At 59.1% G+C, this 26705-nt stretch overlaps 1 protein-coding gene across 3 annotated transcripts in view; it reads right to left on the bottom strand.

The window, feature by feature from the left end:
* PLXNA1 (plexin A1) overlaps positions 1-26705 on the bottom strand; it is a 126377-nt gene that overhangs the window by 31177 nt on the left and 68495 nt on the right. For all 3 annotated transcript variants that reach the window (XM_063347675.1, XM_063347676.1, XM_063347677.1), the window contains exons 9-20: positions 26131-26245; positions 19883-20083; positions 10538-10634; positions 9678-9868; positions 5974-6125; positions 5488-5608; positions 5034-5170; positions 4315-4482; positions 3327-3420; positions 2611-2850; positions 2287-2430; positions 1306-1540 (exon numbers count right to left, since the gene is read on the bottom strand). In XM_063347675.1, the coding sequence (XP_063203745.1) occupies positions 1306-1540; positions 2287-2430; positions 2611-2850; positions 3327-3420; positions 4315-4482; positions 5034-5170; positions 5488-5608; positions 5974-6125; positions 9678-9868; positions 10538-10634; positions 19883-20083; positions 26131-26245 (1895 nt within the window). The remainder of the gene's footprint in view (positions 1-1305; positions 1541-2286; positions 2431-2610; positions 2851-3326; positions 3421-4314; positions 4483-5033; positions 5171-5487; positions 5609-5973; positions 6126-9677; positions 9869-10537; positions 10635-19882; positions 20084-26130; positions 26246-26705) is intronic.

Raw genomic sequence — 26705 nt, forward strand, 5'->3', positions numbered from 1 at the left:
CAGCACAGCATCAGCGCCCAGGCTCCGCCACACCCCCCAGCACCCCATGGGTGAGACACCCCCCCCCAGGCGTGAATCAGGTTTGCATCCCCCCCGCAGCAGGCTGTGATCTCCGTCCCCATCTCACAGATGGAGAAACTGAGCTGCGGAGGGTGGGGATGACTTCCCCAGAATAAACCAAGTGGCAGTTTTGGGAACAGGATCGTGGCTCCCAGGGGGCTCAAATCCCCCCTTCTCAGCACTCACAGCCTCCCAGAGATGCTGGGGGCAGCGGGGAACAACAAGGCTTGAACAAAGCCAGAGCTTCTGGGGGAAAACGCCAGCCTAAACCACAAGAATGTCCTCATTTCTTTTTGACCTAAATACTACTCACGAGAAGAGCTTAAACACACCCACCCCGGCACCTCCGGATCCGAGCAGAGGCAGCCGCAACTCCCAAGGGAATGCGATGCAGGGGGGGTCCTGAACCTTTAATTGCACCTACAGGGAAAAGCTGACGGGAGAGGAGTCCTGGAGATGCACCAGGGAAAGGTGTTGGCGGGGGGGAGAAAACCCTCAGAAAAATCAAATTAATGGCACTTTAAAGGGAGCTGAAAGCCAGGCAGAGGACTGCAGGCTCGTCAGCCTGATGAGAAAAAACAAACCGTCAGCTTGAAAGGCATGCTATCTTATCTGTAACTAGTGGGACTAGAAAAGAGAAAAGGCAGGGAAGAGATTGTGCCTTTTAATTAAAAGCAGATCCTTTTATCTGCCAGCTGTGGAAGACAAGACACCATCCCCTCCACCCGCTCCCTCCCCTCTCCCTGTCACCAGTGCCATCCGCAGGCGTGCGCAGGGATGGGGATTTGGGGCACCAAAGGGTTTCTCTTTCTTTCCCCTTTTTATTATCTTGTTTTCGGTGCCTGCTCCATCCGCAGCGCCCGGGCTGGCTGTGGCTGGCAGGGTCGGGGCCTCGGAAGCCAGCTCAGGGGGATAATGGGCAATTAGGTTTTATCAGAAGGATCATACAAGGAATTCTGTCCAATTTCACAGCATCCGTCTGTCACATAACGAGAGACCGACTGCCCGCACCCAGGCAGCCTTCGCTACCCTCTTTCTTTTCTCCCGTTTGGAGAAAAGGAGGGGAATTCCTTAACTGGAAAAATCCCCAGATCCCACGTAAAATGAGTTTCCTCTGACAAAGCAGCTTTGCCCATTCCCACCGCCTCACTGGAAGGCAGCAGGGAAAGGGTGGGAGCACAGTGAGCCTCGGGATATCAGGAGACCCTCCAAGACCCCCACATTAGTGGCACAAGGATCCCTCACCCTCTTTGCATTCCAAGGCCACCCGGGATTCCAGGTTGTCCATCTGCAGCTGGAGGCGTTTCAGGGTCCGGTCAGCATCCCGGGACTTGCGCTTGTAGGCGATGAGGACGATGATGATGATGAGGAGGAGCAGACCACCCCCGCCGCCGATGCCGATGATAGCGGGCAGGGTGAGCAGGCTGTCCGAGTAGATCTGCAGCGTCCCCGGGGAGAACTCGAACCCTCCAGCCTTGATCTGCACCACGGGGAGGGGGAAAAAAAGGACCTGGCGTCAGGGGGCATGCACCCAGGGCAGCCCTCCCTACCGTGCCCACTGTGCTGGGAACTGGGGGATGATTCCCAGCCTGGGGGAAAAAGGGATGTGGAAAACAGCAGGAATGGCAGGAGCCGGTCCGGAGCAGCATGGCGCGCTTTAATGGGATGCAGGACATGCTGCTGGAGCGGGCAGAGAGTTTGATGTCTCATTCAGACAACATTATAGTACCAGATGGGATGTGAAGCGAGTTCCCCCACGGGTGGGGAGCCTGGAGGGGACCGTGCCGGGTCCCTTTCAACCTGGCAGCGTCCTGGAGCGTGAGCACTGCTGTGCTACAACCCCACAAAGGCGCCTTCCTTACGGCATGAACCAGCACCGGGGGAAAGGGTGGGAACCCCCCCCCACTGCCTTGGCACAGGCTCTGCCTTGGCACCCAGCAGCGAAGCGAAGTTGTTGGCAGGGCCAGCCAGGGCCACCCAGGGCACAGGAACGCCCAGCTGAGCGTGCCGGGGAGGGGACAAAGTATTTGGTCCTACCAGACATGTAATTAGGGAGAGCGATGCCCAGGGAGCAGCAGGAAGGTGCCTGAAGATGCTCCGGCACGTGCACCGGCTATCGGGTCCTCATCTGGGGACAGGGACGCAGCAGGGCCAGTGCCAGGAGAGAGACTAAGCCTCTGTGACACGTGGGACACGAGAAGCAAGGGCAGCGGTGCCGGCATTTACCGTGACTTTGTGCTGGCCGGTGAGGTTGGGGGACTCGCAGAGGAGCTGGGTCTCGGAGACAGTCAGGGTGCAGGGAGTGTCTCCGATCAGCACCGTGTAGTTGAGGCGGGAGTTACCAGCAGCCGGCGGGAGCAGGTTCCGGCCCTTTGAGGGAACAAGGAATGAGATTGTCAGTTCTCATGCAATGGGGAACACTTACAAAAACCCAACATAAAGAAAATCTGTGCTCTCGCAGTGCGGAAATCTGCCCCAGGAGAGACGAAAAGCCACCTCCACAGAGGGACATGTCCCCACCCCTCAGTCCCTGGCTGCACGCTGCCTTACCTTGAGGATGAGGGGAGAGCTGGGCTTCAGTTCCAGCATCCCCGTGGGGCTGAGCGGCTCAAAGACAGGGTCCGGGTAGTAGACGAAGTTGGTGGTGTTGACAATCAGCAAGGCCTGGACGTTATCCATGATGAAGCCGATCTCATCTGGACGGTCGCCGACCTCCGGAGGGCTCTGTATAGGGTTGTCGATGGAGGGCGCGTAGCACACCATGGTGGTGTCATTGTAGACGGTGCAGTTCTGCAGGGGGCACAGACCAAGGTCAGACCTGGCTCCCAACAGGGAGGTCAGGATCACACTCCACCAGGATCTCCTGCAAGCAGCAGCTCTGGACATCGGGCTTAGACTTGGGATCTCCTGTCCTGTGCTGTTACATCAACAGGCACCGCACTCCACCCCAGGGCAGAGGGACTCCTGTCTGCAATGGATGTGCGAGGGGTGGCAGGTGGGAGCTTGCTGGGGATGGGATCTTTCTGTTACTATCCTGCAGACATCGCACAGTTTTGCACGCTCAGATCTCGACCCTCTCCTGGCAGCACCCGGCCGGAGGTCCTGCAGGGAGATCGGCGCTTCTTTTTGGGTGGCAGCCCTGGGAACTCAGCCCCTCCAGGCCATCACACCTGATGGGCAAGGGATGCGCTTTCTGCCCTACACTGCAGAGGGACAGCGTCCCTCCTCCTTGTGCTCTGCCGCCAGCCCCAGCCAGCACCACTTACGTTCTCCCTTTCAGAGCTGCAGTACTTCGCCCGGATCCTGGGCTCTTTGATGGTGGCCAGGTTGGTGCCAGTCACGGTCAGCAGCGTCCCACCGCTAGAGACATGGAGATAATGGGTTAGGAGAGGCAGTGTGGCACTGGGTCCCCACTTCTGGGAGGGAAGCGCCCATCCTCGCCAGCCAGACGCCCACCTGCCCCAGCCTGGGTGCACCACAATGCCCCAGGGACCTTTCATCCCACCCAGCTGTCACCACAGCCAGCAGGATCTGGCATTCACCACCACCAAATCATCTCAGCTGACCCAAGGGGCAGCTAGAGATACAAAACTTGCCAATTAACACTAATGCCCTACACTGTGTCCAGGTTTGGGGTCTGAAGGCAGCTCCCAAGCTAAAGGAGACCAAGCATCCACAATGGGAAAGCATCCTGAGGAGGAGGAGGTCCCCTCTGCCACCCCCTTCTCCACCATGCAGACAGCGGGTGGCATGGCAGGCTGAGCCCTAGCAGGTTTTCTCCACAGCTTGGTGTTAAAAGCCCTGCGGTCCCGGAGAGCTCGGCCATGCCCCTGGGGAGCTCACTCCTCATCAACACCCTGGGGAAGGTTTCCCTTGGCGCTGGAGCTTAATGGATTCCTTCGCCTTCTCTCCAGCCAATTCAAACCTTTTAGAAAAATATGTAAACATTTCAAAAAAATCCCCCGATGGGAAATATTTTAATTTTATTCGCCACCGCCAAATGTCAAGCGGAAATTAAGCAGCTCCAAAGCGCTCTCTGCTTTTGCCCCCTGCCAGGCTGAGCACTGCAGGCCAGGACTTTGCAGGGTCCCGGTGCCAAGCCATTGCTCACACTCCTCTTGCCACATCTCTGGAGCATGGCCCAGCGGCTATCACAGCAGCACTGGGATCTACCCATCGGGATGGGGGTGGGGATCCACGTGGAGAAGAGCCCCCCGCGTCCCACAAGCTCCCTGCGGACACCCCACGATTCACCTGTTGATGCTCCACTCGGGATCGATCTTCTGGATGGTGGGGTCCTCCGTGTAGTTGTACTTCACCTCCGGGTTGCTCAGCTCTGCCCGGTTGATGTTGATGAGGATGGGGGAGCCGCCAGGGGCGTGCCCGGGGGGCGTCCTGCACCGGATCTCGCGGGCGCTTCTCCTGGGGCACAAACGCACAACCCATCAACCCATCAGAGCGCGGGCAGGAGGGAGGCGAGGGCGGCCGGGGGGGGGCCGATACCGCCCATGAGCCCCCTGCCCCAGCCCCTCTCCCCTTCTGAAACTGCCAGAGGAAAAGAAAGAAAGGAGGAAAAAAACGAAAAAAAAAAAAAAACACCCAAGAAATGAAACAAAAGGCAGCCGGGAAAAGCTGAGCAGCTCCTGAGCGTTCCCATCGCGCGGCTGCTGCAAACAGCAGCGATTAGGGCTGATAACCAGTAATTACCACAGGAAAATATTTAAAGAGCCGCTCCATTATCATCCCTAATCTAAAAATTATCCACTTCATGCCTCAGGGCTTTGTGCTTTTAGAGAAAAATCCCCGTTCTTTGGGCTCTTCCTGCAGCCTCTGACACACAGAGGTTTTGGGGGGAGATGCCTCTGGCCACCTGTGGGGTTTGGCTCCCAGGGTTGCCACTGGCCCCCCAGCACAGGCTCCCAGCCTCCGGAGGTGCCCGTCACCCATCCTCCTCCACCCTCTGTGCTCCTCACCAGGAGAAAGCGCAGGGCCGTCCCCCGATGGTCACGGAGACGTTGCTGCCAGCGTTGAGGTGGCTGCCTTCGATGGCAATCCAGGTGCCGCCGGAGAGAGGGCCCCGGGCTGGGACCACGCGGGAGAAAGTGGGCGTCTGTCAAAGGAAAAGAGCAGTCCTGGTGTCAGACGGGCTGGGGACCAAAACCCACGTCCCCAAGCAGCCCTGAGCACGTGACGGGGCCACAGAGGAGAGGGACCTGTGGGACAGCGGTGGGACACGGCACTGAGGGTTGGCAGTGCCAGCAGGGAGGCAGGGCAGCAGCAGCCTTGGAAAAATTCAACCGGCACAACCCAACGCCTGCCCAGAGATCCCCGCCTGCCCCACAGGGAAATGATGGCCAGTTTTCCAATTTGCCAGGAAAACCACCCCAAACCACCCCGCACCAGCCTGCATCCCGGCACGGGGCTTACCACAAAGGTGAAGCTCTTGGGGGACGTGGCTCGGTAGTTGGGCGAGCAGTCGCGGATGCACACTTCCACCCGCGCCTCGTGGACCTTGCTCAGGCTGGCATCTCCGATTTCACACACGATCCTAAGGGATGTGAGGAAGGAACCCTCAGTGCCCTGGCACCAAGACAACCCCTGTGCCATGGTAGAGATGGACCAGCTTGAGGAAGGGTCTTCAGGTTTGGTCTGACACCAAACAAAGGTCCCAGGTGCCAACAGGTTCACAAGAAACCAAGGTGGTGGCTGTTGGCACTGCCAGTCCTGGGGGGAGCATCCCCAAAGCCTTTGGGCTCCTCCCAGAGCAACCACAACCAGCAGGTACTCCTCTCCCAGTTCAGCCCAGTCAGCTCCACGTCTTCTGCAGCCACAGGCAGCATTTGAACATCAGCACCCCTGTCCCCCACCTACCAAGGTGATCTGGAGTGCGCCCACCCCTCACCGGACACTTACTGCTCAGCGCTGATGTACTCGCTCTCGATGGGGTTGCAGACCACTCTGCCGACTCGAACGCCCCAGCGAACATCTTCAAACTTGAGGCCCAGGTTCTCTCCAGTGATGGTCAGACGGGTCCCTCCTTGCCTGGGGCCAGTCTCAGGGGACAGCTAGGAGAAAGCATGGCCCATCAGCCAAAGGAGCAGAGCCGTGGGGACACCTCGCTCGGGCAACTGTGGGATGTGTGTTACCCCTCCATGAGGGGCAAGGAGCAAAGGGTGATGACAAATGCCAGCACGTCTATAAGGAGCCCACAGAGCCAGAAAGACCTCCCGAACGGCAGCTGTGTCCACAATTTCCCCCAAAAACAAGCCAGAAGATGCCAGATGTGTCCAAGAAGAGGGTTGGGATTTGGACACCCCGCTGCAGATGGAGCCCCCTTGCAGGTGACAAGGACACAGTTGGGAAGGAGGCAGGGCAGTGTCAGCCACAGCTCCAGCTGTGCCGGCGAGGAAGCACGTGGATCTGCCTGGCTTTTGGCCAGGTCCCACGTACCCAGGGATGAGGTTCCTACATCCAAGATGTCCTCAAAGGAGGAAAAAATCTCCCCCAGGTCCCTGCGCATGGCAGGCAGCGGCGAGAAGGGTTTCTCTCCGCCACCAAACCCTGTGCCGAGGCCGGCTGGGAAGGGAGGGGACCTCACCCTGGTGCTGCGCCTCATTTACCAGGATGATGATGCCCAATAAAGTGGGCAGGTGTGGCCTGACAGACGGCGGCGGGATGAGGGATGAACAGAGGCACGGGCCCACCGCTGCCTCCAACCAGGCAATTACAGGCGGTTTTACACCAGCGCTCAGCCGCCCCGGGGCCCAGCGCCCACCTGCAGCACTGACCAGGATGAACGGCAGGGCTGCGCGCCCCGGCTGGGGACGGCGCTGGGTCCCTCGTGACACCGAGACAGAGCAGGGGAAAAGGCAGCTGTGGGAAAGAGATGAAGGAGAGAAAAATGCAGATCCAGGAGGAAGGTGGGTCCTGGTGCGGGAAAAGGGACCGTTTTGTCGCAGGCGATGCTCGCGCTCCTGCGGCGCTGGCGGAGATCTCCTCTAGCACGGGGAGGCACCTCTGCCAGCGCTACACCCAGCGCCTGGACAGGCTCACACTACGGCCATGCTCACACTGGGAGCGAGCACGTGCGAGCTCTTTGCATTCCTGGCAAATCTGGGCAGCTGCCACCCCGGGGGCCGGAGCCAGCTGGGGCCTCCTCCTCCTCCTTTTGCTCTTCCTCCTCGCGCAAGGCTCGCTCCTGGACATCACTCCTGCAGCGAGGAGAAGTGGACGAGCAGAGGGTGGGAAACATACAGCAGCAGACATTGTCCGCATCCCCAGTGGGACACATGGAGCCAAGGGCTCTTTCTGCACAGCCCCGCCACAGCCATCGACACTGGGGTTAAGCACCATCCTCCGGATTTGCACCGGGCTGATGACCTTCAGCACGTCCAAACCGGGGCAGCCGGTCCCCCCTGCGCACAGGCGGCCTGCGGGACACGTCCCAGGACAGCATCAGAGCTGGGATCGGCGCCTGGGGCCCCGGCTCCCACCAAGGCAGCTACGACTCACAATTTACACGGCGACAAAACCCTGTGGGGCTGCGGGGAACCACTGTTTGCCCGAACCCGGCTCAGCCCCTGCCCAGCTCCAGGATCGGAGCTCATTATGGCATCCGCAGCCAGCGTCAGGTTGGGTCTTCCCCCTAAATCAAGCTCCGCCGGGGAGGCTGGCAAGAAGCGGCTGTTTGTTTGGTGTTTCTAAATGAGTGTTAAAAGCTGCTCCGGCATGTTCGATTCCTCCTCCTCCGCAGCAAAGCTGACAAGGGCCACGCGTTTGGGGAGAAACAAGCCCAGGAATGAAATGACATCGTTGGCCGCCCAGCGCAGAGAGGTCACGGCTAAACAAGGTGTGCGGGAGGAGGGAGCTGACGAGGAGAGCGAGGAATGCTTGAGCCTCCCCTTTCCCCCCTCCACCTCTGAACCCCTGGCCCCGACAAACACCGCTGCTTTTCTGCTAATTGGTTTCACAGGGTCCTTTTACATCAACAAGCAAACAGCTCTGGTGGGCGCGAGCAGTGGGCTCGCTCCCAGCTCTGGCAGCCACAGCAGGGCCAGGAGGTGCCGAGGGGTTCCCCCTTCCCAAGGGAAGAGATAATGCTCCGAGGGTCACAGCCAGCACCAGGCAGGACCCCCCAAGAGGTTTGAAGGGGGCTTGTCCCCACCACTGAGCAATGGGTAAGTGATTCTTCACTCCAAAGGTGTGAAGACGGTCATCGCCCAGCCCAGCCCCACCGCCCATGAAGACGCCTGCACTCTGGTGGGCTGGGCTTCAGCTCCTCCTGAAATCCCTGTGAAATCCCTCTTTTCTCCCCCCCCACCCCATGCTGCCCCCTCTGCACCAGGCTGCTCTCTGGACCATTTCCAAGCCTGCCCACAGTCCAGAGTGTGGGACAGGGGTTGTGGGAAGCAGCAGGCTACCGGAGGAGCATCGCACCAACAGCTACGCACACCCACAGCGACCGCCAGCTCCCAGGGGACTGACGCAGAGCGGCACCAATGTCAAGCCCACCTGCTAACAGATCTGTTTCTGCTGCACCTGCAATTACTGCAAAATTTCATAACGATTCAGGGCGGGAGAGCTGCCACCGAGGCTGGACACCACCAGCTGCTGGGAAGCTGCTGTGAGCGGGATGCACGTGCATGCCCGCAGCCCTGGCCATGCCAGCACAAGAGGAAAGGGCACAGCTTGCAGCAAGGCCACCCCAGTCACCACCCGGCCACTGCGGTCTTCGGTCCCACCATCCGCAGGGGTCCAGCTTTGGGAAGTTCAGCCTGAGCAGGGTAGGAAGCCACCAGGGACGGGGAGCCCTGCAGCGCCGCACACAACAGCGGATCTCCTTGTACAGATGCAGGCGCTGGGGCTCGATCCCACTCCCACAGGAACAGATCCCTTCTCCTGCCAGCACTCCGCCAGCCTCAGGCAACTCTCTGCAGGCAGTACTCCTCGCAGGCAGGGACGTGCCCGGTGGGGGAATACCCCCCTCTCCCCATGTTGGCTGCCACCCAGCACACTGCAGCGCCGGTACCCTGCGAGAGGCAGGCGGCGCAGGGAAAAGGCACGACTCTCATTTCCAGCTTCCATCAGATAAGACACTGAAACCCAAACAGATCAGATCCCGTGCTAAGACTCCGGTAATTAACACCGTTGAGGCCGGCCAGCCGCGGGTAAACAGAAGGTATCCAGCAGAAATACCCACCAGTCCCTCCTCATGCACTTGGAGCTCGGCCCAACAGGCATGTGAACATTAATACACGCAATCTTATTAAACGAAGGTCATAAAAGCTGTCAGTGAAAGGGGATGATGAACTGCCGGCGCACACGGCGACAAGAGGAGGAGCAACCCAGAACCGCAGCTTTCCTGGGATCCTCCGCCCACGTGCAGGAGGAGCGGTGGGAATGTCGGAGATGGGCCACAAAGCCGAGCGCACGGGGGTGATGGAGAGAAGGTTTTAGCCTTGGAAATGAGAGTGACGACAACAGATGCTGAGTCCTAAACACCGAGCAGATCTGGCTGCTGTGAGGTGCCACCGGAGAGTCTCATCCCCATCTCCATCCCCATCTTCCCCCCTCAGTTCCCCGGCACGGGATATCACCACCCAGCCGTCCCCGCGTACCTTGGTGATCTTGGGCTCGGTGCAGCGGCTGTTGCCGCTGCTGGCGTGCATCCAGCTGCTCTCGTAGGCCAGGCAGTGCTGCCGCAGGGAGCAGCGCCTCTCCAGCACGCACCAGCCGCACTCGAAGCGCGGGTCGGCCTTGAGGCACAGACCGCAGCTCTCCCGCAGGGCTGAGCACTTGTACAGGTGGGCTGCAATGGCAGGAGGAGTACGGGGGTCAGCACAGCCCCTCCAGCCCACGGGCACAGAGTTTTGGGGAGAAGGGCACCCACTCTCACCCCTCCCACTGCATGCGGGTAATCCATGCAGAGGTAATGGTTTTAAACTGAAAAAGGGGAGATTTAGATTAGATATCAGGAAGAAATTTTTCACTCTGAGGGTGGTGAGGCACTGGAACAGGTTGCCCAGAGAAGCTGTGGCTGCCCCATCCCTGGAGGGGTTCAAGGCCAGGCTGGACGGGGCTTGGAGCAACCTGGGCTGGTGGGAGGTGTCCCTGCCCAGGGCAGGGGGTTGGAACTAGATGATCTTTAAGGTCCCTTCCAACCCAAACCATCCTATGATTCTATGATTCCATGCAAGCCACCAGCTTCCCAAGGGGACAAACCCCCACGGGCAGAAGGCACCAGCACCCTGGACTCAAAGCCAAGGCAGAGCTTTGGGCGTTCTCCCGAAATTTCTTGGAGAAAAGCCTCTCTCATTTAGAAACCCAGCAGATTGACACAGCCAGAGCATCGCTCCCTCCCCCAAGGCACTGGTGCAAACTGCAGTCGGGGAGGGGGAGAGGGGTGGGCTGGAAGCTGGCGGCGGCGGTGGGGGGCGCACCAGGATGCTTTCCCACCCCCGTCCCATCCTTCACTCACCCTGGATGTTCTGGGGGTTGTCGATGACAAAGTTCCCGTTCCACACCACGGACAAGTTGACCGGCAGGTCGCTGATGTCGTTCCCTTCATAGAAATACTGCAGGAGGAGACAGAAGGAGGCAGAGCCCGTTAATGGGCGAGGTGAGATACCCCGATGAGGGGCACAGAGCGTACAACCCCATTCCATGGATGGCTCCCACCAACCCAGAGGAGAGCGATGGGAGCCTGGTTCAGTCAGGTCTAACAGCCACTGGTCAAAGCATCGGATACAGCACCTGCAAACCAGTAGGCTAGACTGGCAAAAAAGGATAAATAAGCAAAATAGAGGGTTTCTAAATAAACCCAAAACCCATTAACACAAAGGTCTGAAGCTGCTGCTGGCAGAGAAGGAAACAGATGGTGTCTCTGCAGCACACACGTACCTCTCCCCGCCAGGCACCCGAGCCCTCCCCCATGTCCTCCCCACTCCAGGGATGCTCAGTCGGATGTTTGGGATCACATTTGGGATCATGCTCATCACTACAGTGAAGCTCAGGGAGGACAAGCTGGGCACATGGCAGCAGCAGATTCAATAGAGCCACCCCTGACACCCGGTAGGAGGTTGTCCCCCATGGTCCCCTCCAGCCCCATCACCCATAACACAATAACACAAAGCCGTGGGCGGGACAGAGCCAGGCACCAGCCCTGTGCCACACCAGCCCTCCGGAAGGTCTTGGGAGACCATCCCTCCCCTCCACACGCTGCCTCTACACCGCACCCCCAGCTGCCCCGCTCCCAGCCCCACGCTGTGCCTGTCCAGTAGCTCTATCCCACTCCCAGACCGGCATCACCACCCAGATCCCCCAGGCTCCCGTGCAGGGATGTGACACTGGGGGATCCTGCCCCCCGGCTCCCGGGGACCTGCTGCATGCCCAAACTCAGGCCCCGGCACCCGCTGCTGTCCGGACGTACCCACCTCTGCTGCTCCTTCCAGCGCGGGCAGTGCCTCCTCCCCACCCACACCCCTCTCCGCTGCCTCAACACCCAAGCCCCAGCCCCGGCAGCCCCATCAATATTCCCCGCACAGCCCCTGTACGCAGGCGGAGAGGTTTAATCGATACAGAGGCAGGAAGGCAGTCGGAACCGTCCCTGACAGCTAATGACCTCCTTCGGCAAGAGATTCCCCGCTCCTCGCCCGAGAAAATGACAGGCGTGTCAGGAGAGATTAAATGAATGATTCATGGGTTGCTGGAGTTTGTTAGGGAGCGGTGGACGCGCCGGCAGCGGCTCACCCGGCCGCAGCCCTGCCACCGCCTCCAGCCAGCCCCAGCGTCACCTCGTGCAGCCCTGGTGGTGGCCTCAGCATCTCCTCCAGCTCTGCCCCAGCTGCTGCCCCACAGAGCACATTTGTCCCTGCCAGCACCAGGGACCGCTCCGGTGGGTCTGCTCTGCTCAACCGCCTCCCCAGGAGGCAGGGATGTGATCCACGGACGAAGCCAGCATGCCCAGGTGGCCGTGGGAAGCAAGAGGTGCTTGGGTCCCTCTCGCCATCAAAGCTGGTCGCTCCCGTGCTGAGTGTCTCCCAACCAGGCACCATCAACGGCCACAGTCCAGCATCAGACACAGCACCAAAACGGGGCACAGGACCGGTGTGAGCCATGGCTACGGCAACACACGCTTCCCTCAACCCCTCAGCCCCACAAGGTACAAATGAGAGGCTAAGCCTGGTCCTGGCTTACAGCTCCACAGCTTTTGGCTAGCGGTCCTACACCCAGGGGCCACCCCGCACAAGCACAGGGGAGGAAGGCTGCCACTGATCCGCCATACGCAGCGGTTGTAAGGCATGAGACCTCCACTCCAACCTCAACCCTTTCTTGAGCATCCAACAGCTTCACCACCACCTCTCCTCTCCTGGAAGAGCCCCACACCTCCCACACAGCCTCTCAAGACACGGCACCTCTCACGGTGTTCACTCAGAGGACCTTCAGCCACATCCCCACCACGCTCCATCCGCAACCAGAGCCTCTCAGCAACGTTCCCGTCACCAAGCCTGGGAAGATGGACCCAGAACTGGGCTGGGAGTCTGGATTTGTTCACCATCCCCTATCCTCCACCCGCCCAAGGACATCCCCAACAGGACCATGATGAGGAGCTGGTCGGACCCACAGCAGCAAGTAGAGGCCATCCCCTGGCAGCAGGAGGGAGCGTGTGCTGGGGAGGGCGGCGGTGGCGGCGCCGGAGCAGAATTTAGCTGTGACGAGCCACGTGGCAGCGTAAGTGAAATTGGCATTTTCAATTTGTACTCTGACATGTCTCATTTGGGGCCCTGGCATCTCGGGAAGGCATCCAGCCTGCAGCTGTCCAAAACACTTATTTGCATCTCTCTGCCCCGGCTGCTTTTGGAAATTAGTTCTTCTGGGAGGTGGGTTGGAGGAAGAAGAATAGGGGGAGAGGGAGGGAGAGCATTAACTCTTCATTCACCAGCCCCGAGACAGCAACAGGGCAATTGCACAAGAGACGGTGTCCCTCTGGGAAAGGGCACGGTGCTGAAGACGCTGAATTTGCTGCGGAGCTGGAGCTGGAGCGGACGGTGGGGAGGGAGCGCAGGACCGTGCGGAGGGAAGCAGCAGGCAGGAGCAGGAGTTGTCGCCCCAGCTGGCGTTCACGGCATGGGATCACCAAGGGAACGCAGATGTCAATGAAAAACGTGTCCTCGGTGTTTGTGTGTCCGTCAGCAGCATCTCACCTGCCCTGCAGAGATGGGCAGCGGGTTCACGGCTTGGATGCCGTTACTGGTCCCTGTAGGATGCCAGAGCCGGAGTCGTGGTTTGGCTGCGTGCGGGCAGGAGCTGCAGCCACCGGGGCTCAGCACTCAGCCTCCTGGGACACCGAGATCCATCAGATCCCTCTCTAATTTCCCAAGCACCTCTTATTTTGAAGGATGTTTTCAAAAGGCCTTCCCGCAGCTGCTCTTGCCACAGCACGGGCAGGAAGGTGCCCTCTCCACCCATGGGCACAGCCACAGCCGGGGAGGTGGCAGCAGCCCGGCCGTGGCAGCTGAGCAAAGCAGTGGCCACTTTCTGGAACTGAAGGCCCCACAAGCAGTGCGGATCAGGCAGAGGGGTGCTTACCAATGTCTCCATCCCATGGGATGCAGGGAAGAGCCCAGAGGCAGCCAGCAGGTCCCACCACGCTGGCTCCTCCCCTGCTTCTAGCTAACACAGTGCTAAACATCCATTAAACACTTAACTGTTATTAACTTCCCGGTTAATCAATCGCTGTGGCTGGCAGCGATCTGGGATGAGCTGCGAGAGGGGCGGGGAGGCCGGGGGGGGGTGTGTGCCGGGGGGATGCACCTGCCCAGGCAGCCCTGCTATCAGACCACCTTTCGCTCTACAAAGGTGCCTGGGACCCTCCAGCTCTGCCGCAGGACAATCCAGCACGGCAGCTGCCTCGGGGACAAGTTATAGGAAAGGGACGTTTGCTCTGGGAGCAAAAACCGACAGGCACAGCCCCAGGAGTAAACCAACAGTGCCCAAAAGAGAAGCGTGCTCACGCAGCATGGTCCACAGAAGGTGATGGGAGAAAAGATGTCATCGGGTGAGTCAGCAACAGAGATGTGAGCTGCTTGGCTCCTTACCTAACCCGGCCAGCCTTTTCAACCCTCTCTGGAAGAGCCTACAAGGCAAGCGTAGAAGGGCCGATGGAGGACACACCAGCCCCACCAACCTGGGTACAACTATTCCCAGCAAGAGCTCCTTCTGCAGGGATGCGGCTCAGGCGAGAGGACTCCTCACCAAGCCTTTCTCAAGGCTCTTCACCCCAAACTGATCTCAGGTGTCTTCCCAAGTAACAGCCAACAACTTCATGTGCTTCTCACAGCTCCCGTTCTCACGCCCTCCCTGTCCCCCAGGGGAGGATGCCCACCAGCCCAGCGTGCTGCGAGGGCTGTGGGCGCCACCTCCCCTGAAGGTCTCATATTTGGTTCTAGCAAGCCCACTGCTCACCCACCAGTCGGCAGGAACGGGCACCGAGAGACACCCAGCTCCCCTTGGGGTGAGGGATTCAGCACTCCAAGAAGGTGCCTCCAGGGAGCCGCGCTCCCAGGCGACAGAGCTGCAGCCAGCGAGGGGGCACCCCGAATCTGGGGCGGATTGCACCGAGATGCACTTTGAGATGCTCCTGCAAGCGCCATGCCAACTAGCCAAAGGCACTAGCCCTTCCCAGCCCAGACAAGGCAGGGTGGCCCCATGGCCATCACACCCCTTGCCATGGGGCAGCCACCTCACTCCGGCCACAGCCCAGCACGGGGAAGGGAGGAAGGCTGCGGAGGGGCTGCTCCTCTGCCCTCTGCGAGCAAACCCGCACACCCAAACTTCCCTTACAACCCCCCTCCTTCTCACCGGCACCACCCCCCCAGGCTGCATTTCTGGAGGAGCGCTTGGGCTGCAGCTGTGTCCTATTTTTCTGTAGTTGATGACCTCAACTCCTTCCCCGCACTACGGGGACGGCAGTAATGTACATCGTGTCTCGCCAGGGCTCAACTGCAATTCATCATTATTTTATCTGCTGGAATTTAATTGGATCCTATCAAACTCTCCTGATACTCCCTTTTCACTTTAAACACTGCTGCAGGAAAGATAAATGTAGGCACCGCTAGGACGGAGAGCACGGCTTTGTTGGCGAACGGTGCCGGGGTTGTGGGCTCCAATCCTGTTTCCCCCTCCACGGCTGGTTAATTAGAGATACATATACTGGAGGTGTGCGGCGCTCAGAACAGGGCCTGTGCGTATGATTTATGTTCCTCTATAAATACACCCCAGGCCTAGTAAAATACCATCATCCACACAACAGCACAACTTGACAGTAACACTTGGCCTCCGATTCTGGACATCCTTTTGCTCTTTTCACATCAAATTCCCCCTCTCCTCCCCCATCACATGCAAGCTTCTTCGCCTGCCTCCGAAATTCGGCAGGGTGTGAGTGAGAACCCAAGACCCTGGGAACACATCAGACCGACACACCCAGGCTCCACTGTGGTACAGAAATACCCAGAAAAAGTAATTCTAACAGGTCTTGCCTGCCATCCCGGCATCCACACCCGGGGCTGGGCATCCCGGCCTCAGCCTCGGCGGCTCTGGGTACCACTCACACGCCGACCCCCCCAGCCCAGCTTGCTCCGCATCCGTATCATTTTGTCACAGGGATGAGCCGCTCCGCGCGGCTCCCAGGCAAACATCCCCAGCCTGGTGGGAGGGGAGCAGCCTTTGGAAATGGGTGGGCAAGGTGGGCTGCCCGTGTCAGGGGGATTGGCGAGGAAGAAGGCGAAAGGGAGCCAGGGAGGTGACACAGCTGCTCCTCACCACGCAGGGCTTCGGTTAAAAGGAAAGGGAATTAATTGAGGCACGAGGCTTAAATTAAAGTGCTGAGACGACAAACTCAAATGCTCATGGAAAGGAGATCAGGGGTTCCTCCTATTTTTACATTTAAAGGGAAAGAGCAGCTCTGGGGCTACTTCAGTCTTAAGAGGAACATTCTGGAGAGAAAAAGCCAAGCTCTTGGCAGCGAGAAACACCTGTAGCCATTTTGCCAAGGCCAGGACTAAATGGGATGAAGTCCAGTGTTACAAGCAGTAGCGTGGATTCAGGACTGGGGTACTTTCCAACAGCAAAACTCTCTTATTTTTCGCAGCAATCAGAAGGATGAGCCCTACTGAGGAATGGCAGATGGGAAAAAATGGGCAAAAGCAGGGATTGCTTGGAAAACGAAACTCAGGCGTTACCTGCACGCATTAAGACAGGTGACCCCTTCCCCATCCTCCGCTGCATGAAGCAAGCCTGGGAACGTCTGCCTCCAGACGATTTAAAGCAACCAATTAACAAAAAAATAGTTTACTAGCAAAGAATTTGTTTTCTTAATTAGGCTTTTCTTTTCTTTTTGGTTCTTTACAAAGCATGTAGAAAACCTTTAGGGTTGATTTCCTTTTGAACGGCAGAAAGAGACCAAACTGAGGAGGCAGAAAAGGGTTTTTCTGCTTCTTTTTTGCCCTGAGATGTGTGGGGAACACCAAGCCTGGTCTCTCTTGAGTTGGCTGAAGATCTATTGGGTGTCTCAAATGATGTTTATAGTCGACACTCAAACCTTAATGAATGGACTGCTGAATATTTAACCAAGATGTCCTTTCTTCAAAGCCCTAACAAGTCATTGGAGTTTGACAAGCACTAAAACTAAACAAAAGACGAGGAGTTTTAAGCGGGCTTGACTTATTATCCCTTCCATTCACCCGAGATTCAGGAAAGCATCCCTAATTCCGCAGCGCAATTAACCTCTTGTTTAGATCCCATTGAACTACTGGAAACAAAGTGTGCTTAAATGCCTTCCCGAGGCGAGGACATCCATTCCTCACACGCCGGCTGGGCCGATGTCATCCTTTCCCTGTTTCTGCGCTCACCAGAGTGTCCTCCACACCGGGCCAGACCCAAACTCCTAACCCAAAAAATAAATTGCGACAGAAGAACCGGGTGGGTCACGGGTGGGTGATGGTGGGAGCCTGAAGTGCTATCAACCAGCCAGATGGACTGCAAAAAAAGACGGGGAGGAGACAAGCATCACAGAAGTGTGAATCCGAATCCCCCACACCATAAAGCAGCCTGGCTAAATGCCCTCAAATGTTAAAGCAGGCGAGCAGACCCTGAAAGAAAGACAGCTTCGTTCAAGCCAAAACTCTCTTCTTCCGTCTGTGAAGCCACCTTGCTCCTGAAAGCCACGTCTCCTGCCTGAGACCGCAGCCCCAGAGAGCTGCTGCCACCCGCTCCCGCACCCACGCAGCCCCCACGCCCCCACGCGTCCTCTGGCTGATTTGCTTTGCTTTCCGAGCATCTGCGGCAATTTTCGGGTCAAACGTCCACCACTGTCAGTCTGGGAGAAGGTGTCTGTCATCTCAGCTCTGCGTGGGGACCGTGATGGCAGACAGGCACACCTCAAGCCATCCCATCCCTTCGGACAAGAGCTGCAGAGGCCGTGCAGCTCAAGACACCGGTGCTGGCAACAGCAGCACCCTTCGGAAAACACAAGCAGTGTTTTTTGCTTCTGCCTCTCCCTCCCGCCTTGCAAATTGAAACCTGCTGGGGAGAAATGAGTCCAAATGTTTCAGACTCCCCTCTCCGAGTCCCATCTCCGTTAGGGAAAGGCTCCACTCCGGGAAAGGCTCTGCTCTGGCGCAGGCACCTCTCCCCCGACACCCTACAGGAGCCATCAAGGCTGCCGCTGCCGGCACCGTGCAGCCGCTTCTCTGTCAGGAGCATCCTGCAGCACACACCGTCCCAAACTGCTTTTGAATGAACCAAGCCAAACCGCAGGCTGAAGAACGGGGCATGAGGGAGCGGCCAGCTCTGCCAGCTGCAGGCAGAGGACCCTGGCAGGAGGCTGGGCTGGCCGAGGGGCTCTGGCCAGGCAGGGGCTCACAAGATGTCCCCACAAAGCTGGGGACCAGCAAATCACCGTGAGGGATTAAAGTCTGCAAGCCAACATCTGCTTCCCCCACAGACTACCTGTGCCCCAGCAGATGCGGTTTCAGCTCCCAGGTGCTGATGGCCGGGGTCCCCGAAGGCTGGCTCCCTCTTTGGGACAAAGAGGCCAAGTTTCTTTCACCCTTTGCAACAGGGCAATGGTTCCACCAGCCCGTTTCCAGCCACAGGTGCTCCAGCAGCGGGGCCAAGCACTGGCACATTGCAGAACAGCCCTCGGAGAACCAAGCGGGTACCTGGTTTAACCAGCCAGGACAAGGGTGTCTCGGATGACCCCCAAGAAACCTCCCATGTGGCTGTGATGGAGACAGAGCAGCCAAGCTTGGCTACCGGCAGCAACGAGACCCCAGCAAAGGGACCCTCGCCACGGTGATGTCTCTTCACACACACGTCCATCACGTTCCCCTCGAAGCACCAACATCGAGCCATGCAGGCAACGGGGGCAAGACTAGGTCTGACGGCAGATCCATGTGGTCAAGCCCTGGTGAGGGTCACAACCAACACTGGGGACCAGCAGCCAAGCCAGCTCTGCCGGGCAGTGCTCGACCTGGCTTCTCTTCCCCAAAACGAGCAGCAAAACAACAAATCTTTGCTTAATCTGCCTCAGTAATGGCTTCTTGCAGACACCACTCTGGTCCTGCACGTCCCTGCACAGACCCACCACCACCATTTCCACCAGCAGCTCAGGACGGGGAACATTTCTGCTCCTTGAAAACTACATGTCACAGAAAAAGAGCCCTGGCAGCACAGCATTCCCCCTGGCACTGCTGCCCAGCCACTCGGGATGCTCCTCCTGCCCAAAGCCCCGCAGCCCCGGGAGCGCAGGAGGAGGGCGGGAGCCAGGGCTCATCTTCAATGGCCTCTAAATGTCAGTGGTGCCACCAAAGGCCAAGGGAGCCGGGATTGGCGCTGGTGTTAGGCTGCAAATGAGCTTTCACAGTGTGAGTGACAGAAAACAAATTTTAAAAGGATTAAACGGGAGGGAGAAGGGAGGGGCCGGCTCCATGCGGGTGAGGGCAGGTCGGTGCAGAGCCCAGCGGGGCAGCCGAGGAACTGAGCAACGCCGGCTCCCGGGGGGGCTATTAACACCTTGGGTGGGTTTGCTCATGGGCTTGGTGCTCAGGACGGCTGCACAGCGAGGGGCACACAACACAGCTCACCGAGGGGCCACAAAACGCCCTCTCGCTTCGGGATAAGGCAACCGGAGAGGGCAGAGCAGGCAGAGCTGCCTGCAGGAGGGAGCTGCAGGGAGCAAGGACGGAGAGCAGGGAGCGAAGCACCAGCAGGGCCGGGATGGAGGGCAGGCAGGGGGATGAGGCAGCTGCTGGTGGGAGCCGGGGATGGAGAGGGGCTGCAGGGGAGGGGGGGAAGCGGGGGCTGGCAGGCACGGCGGCGTGCGGGGGAGTGTGCGCAGCGAGACACGGAGAAGGTGTTAGCTCGATCCCGCCTGTACAGCGGGATGGCTTGGTGTCAGGGGGAAGCAGGAGCGGGCAGAGAGGAGGGGGAGGCAAGGCTCCGGCACGTCCAGGCCAGCTGGCTCCCGCCCAGGCAACTTTCTTCAGCTTTCCAAAGCCAATTTCCTTGGAAGTGCTCCTAAAGCCTGGCAGCTCCCTCAGGGTGGCTCTGGCATTGATCCTATCGGGAACGACCCCCAGCAGCAGCCTCACCGTGCACTAGTGGGGGAGCCCACCTCGCACCCCACGGGCACCAGAAACCCCCGTGACCTGCCCACCGGAGGGAGAGCGAACCCGACCGTGCAACGACCCGAGAAGGTCCCGGGGCAGGGCAGGAACGAGCAGCCCGCAAACGAAGCCCGCGCCGAGGTGAGCCACGCACTCACCGAGGTGTTCTGGCACTGGATGCTGGTGCTGTTGAAGCGCAGGGCGGTGACGCGGGTGGTGCTGCCGGGGATGTGGAAGATGCACTCGTAGTTGCGCTGGCCGGACTGCGGCTGGGGCAGGTTCTTGGCCGTCAGGGTGATGGGTTTCACCACGCCCACGGGGATGTAGATCTGGGTGGAGGGCAGGATCTGGGGGCAGTCCTGCGAGGGGAACAAGGGGCAGGCAATGAGAGGGGAACAGCGCGGCAGCCTCCCCCAGCACCCCCACGACCCCCCCTTGGCTGGCAGGCTGGGCAACGCACTGCGAAAATACCACCCTGAGCACACGCTTGAGTAAATCCTTATGTGCAGCCAACCCCAAACCAGCATCTCGTGGACCAAAGCCCTGAAGACACAAAAGGAGAGCACAGAGGAATCTGGCAGCACGGCAGTGGGGTGTTTTCCACAGCTCAGGTTAATCCAGGCGGTAGGCGGGGACTGGATTCGGCTATGGGACCTGCAACCTGGCACTGCAACAGCAGCACTGATTTCGGTGAAATGACTGGTAGCAAGATGGGCTATAAGGCCATCATTGCAGTCAGTAGGTTTCAGAGTTAACACCCATTAGGCTGTGTATTGTCAGGCTACCCTCTCAGCCCTCCTGTTTCCCTTACAGCCTCCATCCCCCTTCCTTCACAAGTGGACAGAAAGGCCTTTTCCCCCTTCAACACTGCAACGCGCTTCTGTAACGTTGCAGAGAACCTGCTCTGCAGCAATTTTTGCTGCTGCTGCCGCTTCTTAACCGTGGCCAGCTCGAAGCAGCGTCACCCCAACCAGCCCAGCTGCAAGCCGCCCAGAAGACGGCACCTCCGGCCAGGGGATGCTGGTGACTCCAAGCTGGGGATGAAGGCAAGGGCAAGGGGCTCGGCAGTGCCAGCCGCCCACGCTCCCCGGGGAAGGAGCCATTGGGAGGACAAAGCACTCAACTTTTAATAGCCACGGGCTCCCAGCTGCTCCGGGGGAGCTGGTGAGCCTTGTGTGCAAAGCACAGGGGAGCGGGAGGGAGCAAAAATAAATGAGCTCAGGCAGCAAAAACAGCTCCATGGCCCTGGTCGGTGCCACTTCGGCAACAACAGCCTGACGCAATCCCACGCCGGCCTTGCCGAGCCGGGCGGAGGTCTCGCACCTATGGCAGCGACTCCTGGAAGCGTCGGCGTGAAATAACGTCAAGAGGGAAATAACGTGTGCTGAAACGAGCTGTTCCGAAAACAGAAATGGCAGCAGCAGCGCCGGTGGTGGGCGCAGCCCCCCCTCCTGCTCTCACAAGGCTGCTGACGGCCACGGCGCGGCTGCAGCTCTCGCCCCAAGGCCACTGGCAGCCACGCGTGGCCAACGCTGCCCACCTGCCTCCTGCCGGCCCGCAGCGATACGGGCCGGACCCTGCGCAGCACCGGGCTTTATCTCAGCTGGTAGGATTAATCTAACTTTCAAATGATGTAGAGAAATGAACAAGAAATTGTTTCATTTAGCAAATATCAACAGAAAGCCCCAACTCGTTTTACTCTAAGCTTCCTGTTCTTCACAAGCCTGTATTCCCCAAAAGCGCAATTTTTAAGGGAAGAAACTATTTAACCCCAACACATGCTAAACGAAACGAAAGCAGAGAGGAACAGGAGTGCCAGCCCCAACCCGGAGATGGTGACGGGGCTGGGACAGTCTGGGGACGCTCAGCACTGCTCTGCCACCTCCCTGCTCCGTATCCGTGGCTGCCCCTCTGCAAAGGGGGCTGAAGTTGTCCCCTCTTTCAGCATCAGCTGGGGGCTCACAGTGGGGAGACCCCGCATGCCCGCTGCCATTTATAATGAGTGGCCCCCACCGCTGCAAAGCGGTTGCTCCCCACCAGCTCCCGTCTTCGAAGTGCTGATGGAGGGAGACGTCCCCGCCTGCTTGATCCCCCTCCGCGTTGCAGGGGGACCCCCACGGGTGGCACACACCTTCCCCACGGGGCACATATATGCTTGGAGAGGATTAGTTCCCAGCTTACTCTCCGACACCTCCACCTCCTCATTTTTCTGTAATTATTCCTGCCAGCTCAGCCGGGGCAGCGGGTAAGTCCATGCCACACCAGCCGGGCTCACCACGGATGCTGGCAAGACCGGTGCCCGGGGAGCACGGCGGGGACGAGCGTCCCCGTCCCCGCGCAGGCAGGAGGGCTCGTTTTGCTGACTCGTGGTTTGAGCCGCGTCCCCCCCCACGACGTCACATGCTCCGCATCTGCCGGCAGAAGTGTCTCATCCAGCAAAAATGTCAGCCTGCGCCCAAACAGGAAACACCTGGCGCTGGTGGGCGCCCGGGGTGCCCGGAGGGGTGGGGGCACAGGGACAACTCATTTCCCCTACGAGCCATTCCGACCGCTGACAAAATCTCACCCCAGCGTTGCCCGGCACTTAACTTCCCTTGGGAACACTCTGCGCAGCCCACAGAGCTCCCCATCCTGCCAAAAACAGCCTCCCCCCCGGCAGAGCCTCGGCTGCCCGGAGCAGGGAGCTGTGAAGGGATGGGACGAGCAGAAAAGCAAGACCCCAACACATGCACATTCCCAAACACCGCACAACTGGGATTTTCTCCATTAAAACTGTTTTTCTAGCTGGATGAGAACACGACAAGGGTGTCCAGGTTTGCTTGGAGAGGTAAGAGCTTCAGAGTCACGCTGCAAACGCTGCGGTTTGGGTTTCTCTGGCAGCTCCCAGAGATGAGGATGAAGGCAGTCTGGGGCTGAGCTTGACCCTGGCTTTGAGGTTCCCTCACAAAGCCCTCAGCCATTCCCACTGGCGGGGGAATGAAGAACAAACACAAGCTGAACCTGCTTTAGACTGAACCAACACACACGGTCCCCGCAGGCCGGGAGCCTTTCATCCTCCACAGCAGCTCTGCATCAGCAGGGACTGTCACAGGAGGGCAGCTTTTTGGGATGGGACACTCCAGCATCCATCACTCATCACCCTGCAGCCACCGCTGGGCACCACGAGTCGGGAAAAACAAACAGCAGCGTGTGCTGCTTCATCACCCCTTCCCCAGCCCTGCACCCCGAACACGCCGCAGGGGAGGGAGATCTCCAGAGCCCAGGCTTCAAAGCCACCGCAGCTGGCGGGCAGGGACATCCTTCCTGCTGCCACCATTCCCAGGCACATTTACGTGAGCGGTGGCTCCTACCCACGGCCCGTTCCTGCCCTGCCACCCCCAGAAATGCAGGTGAACGTGCCCAGCATGCCCAGGACAGAGTGCCATGGGTCACTCTGTCTTTTGCTACAAAACAGCTGCTTCCCCACTCAGGAAACCGTGGTGAACCACGGGCTGGGAACCAGCAGAGACAGAGTTAAGCATTGCTGGTAACCCCTGTCTCTGCCCCTCCTGACCAGTGCCCACCACACTCCAGCCAACGCATACAGACCAAATCCTGCTTAAAATAACCCTCCCAGTTAGATATCCTCCCACAGAGAGGATGGACGTCTACCATTAAACTTGTCCAGTGGTGTCATGGGCTGGCACAGAGTTCCCCCACCCGCCACACCACCCTGCTGGGGACTGGGATGGCTGGGGATGGGGACGGGATGTCTCACTCCAGCCCGGACACACGGCCCACAGCAGTGGCCAGTCTGAGGATGTCTCGCCATCCCCGCCGGGAACTGCCGAAGCCACACCAATGTGCAAACAGGCTGAGCCAGGCGCTCCAAACCTCAAGCCAGGCACCGCTCCAGGTCCCAGCATGGCCAAAAGGTCTGCCGGGGGACAGACTGCCCGTGCTCGGGAGCGACACGAGTTCCCGGAGAGCTGCACGTGTCCCAGAGACAACACCCCTGGGGTGCATGGCCAGATGCTTTTGGGTTCGCCTGGCAGGGAAGGAAGGGCCAGCAGCCTCCCCGTGCCCTCGGTGAGGGGAATGGGCAGACGAGAGCTGCCAGGCTCCAGTGGTCTGGACACCACGTGTCGCATTTGCAGAAGCAACACCAGGGCTGGCTGGAAGCGCGACCTCAAGAGCAGGCTTCTGGGATGCCTGGGACAGGCCAGTCCCTCGCTGGATTTCTTCAGGGCACAAGCTAGGAGAAAACAGCTTTTTCTGATCTTCTTACATTACCAAATCCCCTCTTCACATGGGGCCGCCAGGCTGGGCTCGTTCTGGCCTGTGCCAAACATGCTCAAGCACCCATGAAGCACAGTGCAACCCCCTTGCACTTGGGTGGGACCTCCAGGGAGGTGAGGGACGGTGCCAGAGCCCGGAGTTTGGCCGTTTGGTGGAAGGCACGGCGCGAAGCCATCGCTGTGCCATCCGAGAGGCTGGCAGCGGGGCTGCGGCACGGCCCAGGCACCCGCACGCTCGCCAGTGCCGCGGGGGCAAGAGGGGCTGCTTAAGGAGTGGAGTCTCGTTACCATCCTGTTGACATGCAGAAACGGCAAGCACCAACCCCACCGGCCCACGTGCGGGAATGATAGTTGGGCTTTTCCAGCTCTCCCGAGGCACTTAGCTGAGAGGCGGCTTCAGCTCCACACTTGGAGTAAGGATCACGACAAGAGCCCAGCATGGCCTCGTGCTGGGACGCCACCATCTTCTTCAAGTCCATCCACTCCTGAAGGCCTTGGAGGCTCCAAACTGGGGAGCACCCACGTATGAGACCCAAGCAGCTCTCTTTGCAGGTTGCAAAGCCCAGACGTTCCCCCACTGACACAGCAGCTCCCCTGGGAGAGGGAGACACACCAGGTACTCTGGCTTTCCACAGGGATGCAGCTTGGTGGGCACCCAGTGTCCAACCAAGGTCAAGCCACCCCAAGGGAGCAGGGAAGCCACACAGGGTTCAGCCCCAGTACACGGGAAGATGCTCCTCCATCCATCCCATCCTTGGCCCAAAAGTGATGGTGCTGCTGGTGGCTGGGCAATGGCTGAGTAATGGCCCAGCTCTCCCGTTCTCTCCTGTGAGAGCGTGATGACAGAGGCAGAGGGGGGTAATGGGGAAAAAATTAATTGGGGTTCCTCATCCGCAGAAGGATCCGTCTGACTCCACACGTGCTCCCAGCACAGAAGCAGGGAGACACATGGAGGACAACAGCCCTGATCTAGAAGGATACCCATGAGCTCACAAGTCCTCACCGAGGATGAGGGCGGACCTCAGAAGACACAAATTACAGGGGATAGAGATTTACTGCTCCTCCCGACCGGGGAGATGCAGAGACAGGCTTCCTCTCGGTGCCAGCCAGGACAGCAAAGACCTTGAGGGACATCTCGGCTCCTTGCCTTCACACATGGTCTGTGAAGCGGAGACAAGCTTTCCTTGTTCACCTCTGCTTCCAGGGAACAGTCCTGGCCTGGGAGGCTGCCGGGACACGAGCTCTGCTGGAGCTCAAGAGACCAAACTTTATCTGAGATGATCTGAGCTAATGCTTTCTCCAGGGCAACATCCGTTTGAGCCATTCCTGTGAGGGCAGCACACGGCTTTGCTCCCAGCAGCAACCATCAGACAGAAGGACCCTTCCACTGGGCGCTTGCACAGGAGACTGTAAAGCCAGGGAAGTTCAACCAGAGCCCTCTTCCAGGACAGGGATGGAGGAGAAACTCTCCCTCCCAAAATTCTCCCTTCAGAAACCGAATCGGCATTTACAGCAGAGCCGGTGGCTGTTGGCCAGACCTCCAGACCCAACCCAAACAGCCAGCAACGCCACCACAGGCTGGGGACACCAGGACCTCCCGTGAGCGCCCTGCCAGTGACAAGTTTCGGCAGTGGGTGTCATGGATGCTGCGCAGGATGAACCCCTGCAAAAGAACACGTTTCTTAGCAAAGCACTTGAGACGAAGAAGGCGTGAGGTGCAGCGAAACAGTTTGTTTTACGGATTTCAACCTTCCCCTCTCTGAAAACAAGTTGTTCTGCAATGACAGCTCAAGCTTGCTCCCTTCAAAAACATCAAAGGAAAATGCTTCACCATCTCTGCCTTTGTTTTTCCCTTCATTCAGCCTAAAGTGCTCTCGGCTGCGCCCGGCTTCCCAAGCAGCCTCTCCGCAGCATCACTCCTCAGCCAGCGCAGCCTCTCCCCTCTGGCATCCAGTCCCGGCAGCGCTTCCCACTCCCCCCTCACTGCTTCCCAGGCAGCCCCAGCACCTCGGGCAAGGCGGTACGAAAGGTTTCCAAAGCCATTTGCCTTCTTCTAAACCCTTCCCCATAGGGCAGGGGGCTGCGACAGGACCAGGACAGGAGAGGGGAGCTGGGTCGCGTCGCCTTACCTCGGAGAGCTTGACGCGTCCCTCCAGGAAGGAGCAGTCGGCGGCGTTGTGGGTGCAGATGTGGCGGTACTTGCACCAGTGGCAGGGGAAGGAGCCGTTCACGCAGGACAGGCAGCTGCGGAGAGAGCAAAGCGGGCAGCATTAGGGCAGGGTCCACCGGGGCACTTCTCGGGATGCTTCTGTGGGACAGCATCCGTAGGTGATCCTGCATCTCTCATCCCTCATGCGCGGGGGCAAGGGCTGTGTGCCAGCAAGCTGGGAGGGGAGACGCCTGCACACCCTGGACCCCCTGGCCTTGCAGGGCGAGGAGAACTGGCCTTCTGGGCACCGCAGGGTCTGCGCCCCAGCCAGGCCAGCCACGCTCCCTCCTCCGCTTGGCAAGCTGACCCTGCCCGCCCCGCTCCTGGAGGGGGGAGGCCAAGCTCCAGACTTTGGGAGCTTTATTTGGGTTCACTGAAAGGCGATTTTTAGCAAGAGGCGGCAGAACAAGGGCTCTGCACCGCAGGGGAACAGGGGAGAAGGCACGCTCATTGAGAGGAAAATTATAACTGGCGAAAGGTTGGGTCAGATTAACA

The sequence above is a fragment of the Chroicocephalus ridibundus genome, chromosome 10 (genome assembly GCF_963924245.1).
Source record: "Chroicocephalus ridibundus chromosome 10, bChrRid1.1, whole genome shotgun sequence".
NCBI classification, from domain to species: Eukaryota; Metazoa; Chordata; class Aves; order Charadriiformes; family Laridae; genus Chroicocephalus; species Chroicocephalus ridibundus.